At 43.6% G+C, this 12,576-nt stretch overlaps 1 protein-coding gene across 1 annotated transcript in view; it reads right to left on the reverse strand.

Moving 5' to 3' along the window:
- Positions 1 to 12,576, reverse strand: part of RARRES1 (retinoic acid receptor responder 1) — a 38,993-nt gene that overhangs the window by 13,444 nt on the left and 12,973 nt on the right. Inside the window, exon 2 of the mRNA XM_074190835.1 lies at positions 152 to 214. Within this exon, the coding sequence (XP_074046936.1) occupies positions 152 to 214 (63 nt within the window). The remainder of the gene's footprint in view (positions 1 to 151; positions 215 to 12,576) is intronic.

The raw sequence follows: 12,576 nt of genomic DNA on the forward strand, positions 1-12,576 counted from the left end.
GACCCTGCTGGACTCTGCCTATGCCCATTCACTTGCCCAGACCAGTTGGCACCAAGCCCCTGGTGAGATTCCCATTATCAAAGGACTTTCAATGACTCCCTTCCCTTTGGTTTCCTCCTCCATGACTGACATTTCTGGAAATCCAGCCTACCCCTGGTTTGTAGTTGTCTACTGTGAACTCCAATTCATATTTCTCTCCTTTTTTTCCATTGACCTGTAATAGAGAAATGAAAGGTTAGCCCAATGGTTGGTCAGTCCACACTTTCAGACAAAAGCCTGAGGCCACTCCATTACCATCCCAGAGTTACTCACAGTACTCAACTATTTTTTTTTAGGTTTTTACAAGGCAAATGGGGTTAAGTGGCTTGCCCAAGGCCACACAGCTAGGCAATTATTAAGTGTCTGAGACCGGATTTGAACCCAGGTCCTCCTGACCTCCACGTCCGTCGCTCTATCCACTGTGCCACCTAGCTGCCCCACAGTGCTCAACTCTTAACTTAGCACCCTCCTTCTGTTGAACTACTTGGAACATATTTGCATTTATTCATGTTAGAGCAATATTTACGTAGGTGGACAGCTAGATAGAGGTAGTGTAGTAGACAGTGAGGGGCCAGGAGCCAAGAAGATCTGAGGGCTAATTTGACTTCAGACACTAGCTGTGTGACCTTGGCCAAGTCACTTCACCCTGTCTACCTCGAGAAGGACATGGCAACCACTCCAGTATTTCTGCCAAGAAAGCCCCAAATGGGGTCACAGAGAGTGGGACAAAACTGAACAACATTTATTTAGATATTTGCTTCCTGGCTTGAACAAAAACTCCTTGCAAAGGCTGGTTTTATTCTTGTGTGCTTGTAGATCCCGTGTCTAGCACAATGACTCGTGTACAGTAGGTGCTTAATAAATGCCTGCCGATTTATTGTTTGGTTGGTTGATGGATAGTACTGACTCCACTGACGTCCTCCTCAGAGGGCCTACTAGAGCCGGGAAAGCCAACTGGGTTGGTGTGTGGGATTCCTGCAGGTCCTAGCCCCAAGGCATCCAGTGTGGTCATGCCAGTGGCTTGATGCCTCTGGTACCAGATGTGGCAGGTTCCATCAGAAAGCTGGGCCCCAGACCAGCAATGGGGCTCTGCAAGTCTGTGGCAAATGGGACTGGGGACACTTGTTGAGGTTAATGATGCAGTGAAACTGGAGATCACTGGAGAAGGGCTCTGCCTCTCTTCAGTTCTTTCTAAGAGCAGGTGGGCCAATCAATTAATCAGCACACATTGATGAAGCACCTACTGTGTTCCAGACTTTAGACACTGAGTGTAGAAGTACAAAACAATGAAACATGGGGGTGGGGTTGGAGGCATTTGCTGCTGGGGAGAGTAGGAAAGACCTCATGGGAGTTAAACTTGGCAGAAAATGAGGAATTCTGAGAGGTCTGGATAAGGAGGTAATGCATTCCTGGCATGGGTCACCACCAAGGCAAAGGTCAGGAGGTAGGAGATGGCATATTGTGTGTTGGTAATTGCAGAGGCCAGTTTGACAGGAGCCCACCCTTCCATAGACCTTTTGGATCTCAAAGTGCTTTTTGTACCACTATTCCATTCTTGGTCAAAGATCTAGCAATGCCTGCTATGTTCTAGTTACTGTGCTGGGCCCCCAAGAAACATAAAGATCATATCTGCCCTCGAGACGTTTCCGTTCTAGAAGCACTTGGAGATGGATAGTACAAGGGGCAGTTTGAGGATCGAACACTGGACCCAGAGTTGGGAAGACTTGAATTCAAATCTGACCTCAGATACTTTCTAGCTGGGTGACCCTGAGCAAGTCACTTAACCCTGTTTGCCTCCGTCTTCTCATCTATAAAATGAACTGGACAAGAAAATGGCAAACTAGTCCAGTATCTTTGCCAAGAAGACCCCAAATGGGGTCATGAAGAATCTGGAAAATGAATGAACAACAGATGCTACCAGGATGCTTTCTCCCAAGGGACACCAAGTAACCACGGAGTGGTTACTCTCACGCTCCAATGCACAATAGGACTCCTGAGGTAACTAGTCAAGTCATAACTTCCTCCATTTCATTTTTTTCATTTTGGCCATTTGTTGATTTGCATATGGCTTTTTAGAGACGTGCCCATCTGTAGAGCCCAGGCATACCTGGGCATTCAGTCTGTTGGTGGGCAAGCACCCAATACCCAGGCTGCCCTCTGTATCACTAAGGAGGGGCAGGAGCTGAGTCATCCTTGAAGTGGATCTTTCTATAGTTGTTTTATTTACTGATTCCATTTGGTAGCCATGGTCTGGAAAGGCTCTTTCTAGGTCCCACAAAGGCCCCTCCCTTCCTTCTTCCTCCCCGTGACTCAGAGGTTCCTATCATTGTTTGACTAAACTCTTTAGAGATAAACCTTGGCAGTCACACTGCTCTGAGGGCCGGGGATAGGAAATGGCTATCTTTTCTCCAATCTGGACTCTGAATCTTCACAGCAGAAAGGCTCCAGGGCAAGAGGAAGGGGTCTATTCACTGCTGGCCTCTCCTTCCTCTTAAGAATCCAGTAGGAGAGAGTGCTGGGGGAGCTAGTCCACCAGTATTTCTTAAGTGCCTACTTAATAAGTGTAGGCCAGGCAGTGGGCAAGGCCCTCAGGATCCAGAGACAACCAGGGCAGATCTTTGCCCTCGGGAAGCTATGCAAGGGAGTGAGGTTTGCAAAGGGCCCCACACTGGACTTGAGGCTTCACTGGTCTAGTGTGTTCTCCTTGAGGACACTCCCTCTCCCATTTCAGGGTGGCACCTTTCCTATAGTCTCAGAATGGCCTAAAGCTAAGAGAGACCCAAGGTCTCACAGCCAGCACACTACAGAGGCAAGACTTGAACCCAGGTCTTCCTGGTCTTGAGGTGGGCTCTTTAGCCCCTATGCCAAGTAAAGAGACAATGATTTTATTCATCATCAATCGTTAAAGTATTTTCGTAGGGGATGACACAGGGCTTGTAGTGATTAGCAGCAGCATCTCAAAATGCAAAATTGTGGCTTTTCATTGGGAGTTTAGTTATTTATTAAGCACAATGTGCTGGAAAGACTATGTGGGGCAGTGGATAGAGTCTTGTTGGATGGTGATTGTCATGATAATGATAATGATGGTGAAGGTAATGATGAAGGATAGAGTACTGGATTTGACTTGCAATGAAACCTGGCTAAATTGCTTAGCACTCTCTTCTGAAAAAAATGAGGAAGTTTGGACTCATGTCCTCTAAGATCCCTGATAATCCTGTGGTCCTCAAAACAGAACAAAAATGGCCCTCAGCAAGTATATTTTCTCCTGGGGGATCTTGGATGATCACTTGTTGGGCTGTTCTTAGATGATGATGGTGATAATGATGGTGATAAGAGTGATGATGGTGATGGTGAAATGGTCATGATGGTGATAGTGAAGCTGATGAAGGTGCTAGTGATAATCATTATGGTGAAGGTATAGTGGTGATAGTGATGATGGTGTTGGTGCTGAGGAGAATATTGTTGGTAACGGTTATGATGAAGATAATAGGAATGATAGTGATGATGATGGGGATGATGAAGGTAATGGTGATTATAATAGTGATGATGAAGGTAACAGTGGACCTTCTTCTTATACTCCACTTAGGTTCTCCTTTGATGCATCATCATGACATGAAACGATCCTGGGTTCTCAAAGGCCATCCCAGCAGATTGCCAGACTTTGAGTGTGGGCCCACTCTTGAACTATGTCTGCTCCAAGGACCAGTCTCACTGCTTTCACAGATACTTATCATCTGGCAGCTTGCAAGGAGAGGACTAAGTAGTCACAGATACTTTTGAAGATGAAAAGGAACTTGGGTTTGAATCCTGGCCATGTGACCATAGTCACTCTACTCTGGAACTCAGTTTCCTTATCAGTAAAGAGAGGAGATTGGGCTAGTAAATTATTGTCTAAGATGGGAATTGAGCTCAGGCCTCCAGTGCCAGCCCTTTCATCACTGTCTCACTTAGCTACTTGGACCCCCACCCACCCACCCAACACAGTTCCTAGAACACAGTAGACACTTAATTACTGCTTACTGCTTGTTTGACAAGTGGTCAGGGCTGATAGAAAGACACTGATGAGGAGCCAAATCTTGAGTTATTGATGACTAAATAAAGTTGAAACCCCAAGGAACTCTTCAAAAATGAGTATTGAAGGGGCAGCTGGATGGCACAGTGGATAGAGCACCAGCCATGGAGTCAGGAGGAGCCAAGTTCAAATTAGACACTTTATGATTACCTAGCTGTGTGACCTTGGACAAGTCACTTAACCCCATCGCCTTGCCAAAAAAAAAAAGTAAGTATTGAAGAACAGAGGTTTGGAGGACCAGAAGGAACTAAGGCATGGGTGATGAGGAAACTCCTTGGACCAGTCAGTGTAGATCAGCAGCTTTGCTTGGAGATAACCTAGAACAAGGGGTTCAAGGCTCCCCAGGCAGCACAACTGACCTTTAAATAAAACTGGGAAAAATTTAAAATTATAAATAAAAGTGCAGGAGAACAGAGATAACATCATATTCCAAAATGAAGTCCCAAAGCTGCATCTGCAGGGATCCTTCTATGGGGATTGGCGCCTCTGCTTCTACTGAGTTGACACACTTGACTGGAGGTCAGAGAGGAGAAGGCCGAGGGTGTTTCAGCCAGGAAGTGTCTGAGGAAGGGTTAGAATTCACTCTTCCTTCTCCTAAAGGAGACATTCTTTGGAGACTCACCCACACTGGGAATGTTCATCCTGCACCTCTGGTCTCCTCTCTCTATCACCATCTTGTTCAGGGCCATTAGGAAGGATGAGCTGCCAGTGATCTCAGTGGTTAGTACCACTCATTCTTTGGTCAGCTTGACCCTGAACTTTCTACCCAAGCCTCTACTCTGCTCCGAAGCAGATTGCCAAAAGCCTGGGAGCCCCAATTCCCTGCAGAATGGGGGGTTCAGAAATGACTTGTGGCAAAGGAGACAGTTCAGTGGAAATATCCAATTATGGTATGCTGGGCAGAGATGAACAAAGACCAGAGTCACATTGAATTCCTTAGACTATTGGTCTACAGCAGAGCCCCCTCTTTTTACAAGTGAGGAAACTGAGCCCCAGGAAGGCTAAGAAATATGCCCAAGGTCACAACTTGGGAGGAAGCAACACCTATCTCCCTCTGTCCACCCCATCAGGACCTTTTGTGACCTGGATCCTTGGGATGATTAATCTGGTGATATGTATGGATTTGTTTCAAAATGCATAAAAATAACACGCATGGGATTACAAAGGGAAACAATTACATTGGAATGGTTTCATATATGTACATTTGCAAACATTCCTAGGGATGAGTCAAGCTTATATAGATGGATATATATGTGTGTGTGTCTATATCTATCTCAACCAGCCAAGTTCATGGATCCCAAGTTAAGCACCACTGCTATACATGAGCTTCTAGTTGCTAATTCTGCCTTTTTCTACCTTGCCCCCATACCCAGAATGCCTCTTTCCTCACTTCTGCTTTCTGAATCCCCAGCTGTTTATATAAGGGTTAGTTCAGATTCCTTTACCAGACCCTTTCTGATCTCTCCTCCTTCCCCCCTTAATGCTCCCCCCCCAGTAATTTGTATTGATTTTTATATTTACCTATTTTTGTGCAAATTATCCCTCAATAGAATGTAAGCTTTTTGAGGGCAGGGATTGTTTTATTTTTATACTGACATTATCATCAATCAAGCAAAAACCTTTATTAAGAGGATAAATGAGGATAAAAAGAGGCCAAGATAGCCCCTATCCCTGATGAGCTAAGAGTTGAACCGAGAAGTTTGCAATCTAATTACCGGCACCTAGGAAGGTCCCCAGCACCCAGTAAGACATATGGTAACTATTTGTTGAATGTATCAGGCTCGTCCCAGTTGTATTTATGAACTGTACAAAGCATCAGCTTGAGGAAACAGTCCTTCTTTCCTTTTCTAACTCTCCCCTGACTCCTCCCACTGCCCCATTTTATCATCTGGGAGACAGATGAGAATTCTTGACATCCTTCTCTTCTAACTTTTATTATCATCAGGTTTTGTCAACAGCCAGAAGCAGAGAAGGTTTGTTGGTCATATTTTCCAGCGCCAGGCTCCTTTGGTAAAGAAAATTCAGACAAAGGAAAGGACCCTGGAGCTTTACAGTCTGGAGGAAGGAGTGAGATGATATTTATAGAATTTGTTTTTAATTGGACGAAAAGTCAGAAAGTTGATCAGAAGTCACCAAATGGTTCCGTCCTATGTCAAGATTTCTTCAATAAGTGGTTTTGGACTTCTCTCACCACCCAGTGGGTAAGCTGGGAGGTATCTGTCCAGTTCACACATCTCATCTCATTTTATTGAGGAGAAAATTGAGGTAAATTGACTTTCCCAGAATCACAAAGTTGTCATTTGACAGATGAGGAAACTGAGGCAAACAGGGTTACATGACTTCCATGGGGTCATGGAGCTAAACCAAACTTGACCTCAGGAAGATGCGTTCCAGATCAGCTCTAAATCTTTGATCTTGTCATGCAATTCCAAACTACCCAGTAGGATGTTTCTGGACTGAAATGTGCATTTTTGATTCAATTTGCTAAGGTGACAGCTTCAGGATCCTTGTGGAGAAGGATTAGATTTGCATCTTGGGGGAGGGGATAAAATGAAATATCCACTGGGAGCCTCTGTCTATCTTATTAGAGTCTTTCAGGTGAGATAGTCTAATTTTTTCACCATTCTCAATGTCAATAGTAAACATTCAGCATCTACTATGTGCAAGATGTCACACTTCCTGCTAGAATTCCAGCTAGTAAGAACTGATTAACCTCCTTGATTATATGTTTTAATTCTGAGGATACAAAAGTTAAAAAAAAACCCAGAAAAGTCTGCCTTCAGGGAGCTTAGTTTCTATCCATGGAAACAATAATGTACACAAAGAAGCAAACATAACTTAATACAAAGAGATGACAAAATACTATGCTTGTCAGAGTTAAGAAGGAGCCCTAGTGCAATCCACGTTTGTGGAAACGTTCATGAAATGCCTACTATGTGCCAGTCACTGTCCTAGTCATTGGACATACAGATACAATAAAGGAAACAATCCTTCCTCATCCTTACAATAACCCAAATGGTGTCTCTGCAGCTCCCCTGGCTTCTAGGTTCATCTCTATTCCAGTAATTCTACGATTTGGACAGTCACCCCTCGTTTCTCTCCAGGATGTCCTACAGGGAGCTCAAATTCAAGTGTCCAAAATAGCTCGCTGTCTCACCAGACTCTGCCCTGGTCCTGTCCCTCTCCACACCAGGCTGCTGGGTGTGCGCCAACCACACTTACCACTTCCCCTTCATGCGGTGTCTTCCCCCATTCAAATGTAAGTTCTTTGAGGGCAGGGCCTGTTTTGCCTGACAGCAAGTCAGAGTTGAAGAAATGCCGGTGTGCTCTTTCTCTCCCATTTTCCTTTCTCTTTTCTTCTAAGCTTGCCTGGCACTGTTGAAGACTTGACCGTCGCCCCAGTCATCCAGGCTCATGACTTCAGGGTCATCTTCTACTCCTCACCGCCTCTCACCCACAGGTCCAATCTCCTATCAAATCTTGTGGTTCAACCTCTCAACATCTCCCCTTATTGGTGCAACCACCAACCCTACTTCTGCTTCAGCCCCTTGGCCTTGACCACTGACCTCCCTTTCTCCATCTCCCTCCCCGTCACACCATCCTCCACTCAGCTGCCAAAGGGATTTTGCTAAAGCGCATCGCCCCCTCTTCCCAACTCCATCCAGTCCAGCACCTCCATGAAAACCCCACCAACTGCCCGGTTGTGTGGCAGTTACCATCCTAGCCGCTGGCCATTGTCCTAGCAGCTTGGCATTTCAAGCTCCGCCTCCTCCTGCTGGCCATCAGAAGAGCCGGTGTTTATACACAGCTCGAAGGGTCGCAAAACCCCTATATTTAGGTTCACTTATTTGACCCTTACAGCAATCATTTACCTGGCACAGTGGAGTCAGGAAGACCCGAGCTCAAATTCAGCTCAGACACTTAACCCTCTCTGCCTCAGTTTCCTCATCTGTAAATGGAGGTAATCCTAGTACCTTCATCCCATTGTTGTTTTGAGAAACAAATGAGACATTTGTAAGTGCTTAGCACAGAGCCTAACAAATAATAAATGATTATTGATTGGATTGAAGCAGGGAGAAAAGAGAAATTGGAGTCCAATTGTGTAATAGTCTAATAAATGGTGAGTGACAGGGGCCTGAAATAGCCTCATGACTACAAGAGCGAATGGATGCAAAATATACTGTGGAGGGGGCATTGATGAGGCTTGGTGAATTGGGAGCTCATAAACTGAGAGGAGAGAGGGTATTAGAGTCACCTCATCTGACCCCTTTGATTTACACATCAATGGATGGAGTGGACACATACCTTCATACCTGTGTGAAATATTCTGTATCATAGAGGGAGTATACAGTAAAAAACATGGAAAGAGCTATGGGAAGGGGGCAGTTATCAATCTGGGAAACCTGATAAAGGATGAGGAATATGGATATTTGAGCACAATATTGATTGGTTTCAAGAGTGGACATTTTAAAAATTCATTTACCTGATTAATCATTCAGAACAATGAAAACCACCCACCACAAGCACTGGAATTAGTAAGAGAACATTACTAGCTCAAGGACCCAGTCTCCAAAGGACACTCTGTTTTCTGGGGCAGGAGACCACACAGATGATGCAGCGCTGTGTATTCTCATCTCCAGACGGATGAGGCCTGAAGCTGATCTGTTGAAAGGATATACTCATGTTCCAGAGTAAAACATTGCTCATCCTTGGACTCCAGCCCACCTCCCCTTGGTTGCTAAGGACTGATTTCTTTAATCTGATTTCAGAACAAGCTCTACCAACTTTAAAAATTCACATTAAAAAAATGACTCTTTCTATCCTGGTTGTTTCTTCTAGCCTTTGTGTTTAGAAATCACAGATATGAATCTCTTCCAATTTGAGAGGCATCTTCTCCTAAGGTTGGGTTTTAGAACTGGGCCCATTTGGAAGAATTGGGTTTGGGGTGATCTAAAGAAACCCTTCTCGAAGTGGGACCTGAAGATATCTGATATCTTTTTTTAAAAAATATTTTATTTACTTTGAGTTTTACAATTTTCCCCCTAATCTTACTCCCCCCCCCCACAGAAGGCAATTGGCCAGTCTTTACATTGTTTCCATGTTGTACATTGATCCAAATTGAATGTGATGAGAGAGAAATCTATCTTTAAGGAAGAAACATAAAGTAAAAAAGATAGCAAGATCTGTCTGATATCTTTTAAGGGGACCCATGAGGTCAAAACCAATTTGTATTAGTACTAAGATGTTAATTTATAATATGGTAAATAGAGATACAATCTACCTAAATGAGAATTTGGGGGCAGTCCTCAATAATTTTGAAGTGTAAAAGAGCTCTGAGACCAGGATGCTTGAAAATTACTGATCTAAAGAATAGGTAAATTCATCCATATCTTTCCAAAACATGGCACTCCAATGACATTTGCCTATCCAGGGCAGAGAGTTACTGCAGGACTGGCGTCTCTCACGTTCTGGACTCTATGGCTACCACAATTTAGTCAATTTGGCTTGTCCTTGTCCTGCTTCAGATTTCTTTTCTTCAGAACAATGAGAGTCTATATAATAAACATTAGGTCTGACTATACAGTCTGCCCCACTTTCCCAGCAGAAGTTTCAGACCACATCTCTGGGTCTCAGTTTATGTATCTCAAGCACACAGGATGGACTTGACCATCCCTAAAACCTTCATGTCCACTCTGTGATTCAGATGCTTTCTCTAGGTCTTAGCTACTGCACATAAGCATTGCATTGAGTGACAGGCCCTACTTGTCATACTTCAGGGAATCATTCCTAACCACTAATACCAAAAAACCACAATGATGGACCTAGAGATTGGATCCAACGGCTGACTGCAAATGTTATGGGGCCATGATTTTATTCTTCTTGGCCTCAAAAGCAGAACCAGGAACATCAGATCATATGATATGATGGAGGCTATATTGAATTAATGAACTTGCTAGACATGGTTGGAATCTTGGCTTTATTTTTCCCTTCTCTTCCCTAGGGCAGTTCCCCTTTCTGCGGAATTGGACTGTGCATTCTCTATACTCATTCCTACCTCTTAGATCCTATAATAACAAGGACAAAGAGATAGTGGAGGAGAACAAAACTTTGTAACAGAGAGTTGCCTGGTGCAAGAGACCCCCAAAGACTAATGGATTCCCATCACTTAGAACCTTGAGGTGGTGGTTGGCTGGCTGGCTACTTATCAGACAGGCTATATATCAATTATATCTATCTATCTATCTATACATACTATATATGGTATTTGCATTGCATAATATATAATTCTATTACACATGACACTTATCACTTTATATGTGCTACTATATAATTCTATTATATTTTCTATTACCTACGTGTGGATATATAGGACTGGGATGAGCAATGCTTTACTCTGGAACATGAGTATATCCTTTCAACAGATCAGCTTCAGGCCTCGTCCGTCTGGAGATGAGAACACACAGCGCTGCATCATCTGTCTGGAGATGAGAACACACAGCGCTGCATCATCCGTCTGGAGATGAGAACACACAGCGCTGCATCATCTGTCTGGAGATGAGAACACACAGCGCTGCATCATCCGTCTGGAGATGAGAACACACAGCGCTGCATCATCTGTCTGGAGATGAGAAAACACAGCGCTGCATCATCTGCGTGGTCTCCTGCCCCAGAAAACAGAGCGTCCTTTGGCGACAGGGTCCTTGAGCCGGCGATGTTCTTCTACTAATTTCAGTCAGTGCTTGTGATGAGAGGTTTTCATTGTTGTGAATGATTAATCAGGTGAATGAATTTTTAAAATGTCCACTCTTGACACCATATAGACAGAGTGCCAGGTCTGAAGTTAGCAAGAACTGGCCTCAAACACTTCTATTGGGTGATCATAGGTAAGTCACTTGCCTTTGCTTATCTCAGTTTCTTCATCTGTAAAAAGAGTTGGAGAAGGAAATGGCAAACCACTTTGTCAAGAAAATCCCAAATGGAGTTGGACATGACTGAAATGACTGATTGACAACAACAAATTTTATATGCATGTGTGTGTATGGTCACACACACATACATGCACAACAAACATACATACATATTCTATTCAGTATAGGTTGGATTGGCTGATGTCCAGGATCTTTTCTCACTATTAGGTTGTGTTTCTGACTGCAAAGGGGAGACCTTCTTTCCCACTAAAATATCCCCACTTACTTCAGAGAGTGTGGATAACAGACCTTTTCACTCATCCAGCAGATGTGTGACTCTGTTGCTACAGGTGCCCCCTCCTCTGATATAGACGGTAATCCCTTTGTAAATTAGTGACCATTTCAGGAGATTTTAGGGTCAAAATAAATTACCTCCAAGAGCTGACCTTCTGGAGCTGGGGTGCTCTACTCTTTCTGGGGAAAATAGACAAAGAACCAGTCAATAGATCAAAGACATTCCATTGGGAGACATAGTAAATAGAGCATGAGAGTCAGGGAGACTAAATTCAAATCCTGCCATAGGCCCTTGGGAGCTATGGGATCTTGGATGAGTAATTTATCCTCTCTCTCATTCTCAGTTTCTTTATCTGTAGAATAGGGATAATCAGAATTTGGGCTAGATGAGGACCCAATGAGATAACATGAGAAAACAAGTGCTTTGTAAATCTTAAGAAACTTATAGAAATCCTAGCCATTATTATGGGTTCTTATTTGGTCCAGCTACCAGAGTGGCACTCAGCTGCTCTCCCCTTGAGGAATAATGGGCCTCCTCCACACCACAATCACAGAAAAGGGGATGGAAATACTTGGATCCTCCCAGAAACTAGTGGCTAATTAGAACTAGCTTGGTTAGGAAGCTTGAGACTTTGGCATAGCCATTCTATTTTCTCTGCATCCTTAATTCCATTCCAGCTATTATTCATTTATTCAGTAAATGAATTTTAATTGTGAACAATTTCTGAGTTATATCTCTTCTTCCTCCTCTACCCAGTCAGCCATCCCTTTTCACAAAAAAAAGGAAGAGGAAAAAAAAAACCAGATCAGTAAGTCAACAATACATCAACCAAGTCCTAAAGTGTATACCATATGCCACACCCATGGCCCCCACTCCAACCTTGATTCCATGTTCCAGTGCTAGAAGCTTCCAAAAACCAGTCCCAGGAATCCAAGGTCAAAGACACCACCTAGTGGGCAACTCTGGTATAAGATCGATTGGAGTCCCTCTCTACAACTGTGCTCACAAAGCCAAAGCAACAGATAAACTGAGGTTTTGACCTCATAGTGCCATATTATTAATGTTTTATTAATTAAGATGGAAAATTTTAGTGGATGAAATGCAACCAACTCAAGTCCCACAAGAGAGAGTCTTCCCCTAAATATTTTAGAGGACAATACTGAGTGAACCCTTTCACTAATGAGATGACAAGACATAGATGATTGGCAATCAGATTGGAGCCAAGAAGATGGGTTCAAAGCCTACCTCTTACCAATGACTAA

Source organism: Macrotis lagotis, chromosome 6 (assembly GCF_037893015.1).
Source record: "Macrotis lagotis isolate mMagLag1 chromosome 6, bilby.v1.9.chrom.fasta, whole genome shotgun sequence".
NCBI classification, from domain to species: Eukaryota; Metazoa; Chordata; class Mammalia; order Peramelemorphia; family Peramelidae; genus Macrotis; species Macrotis lagotis.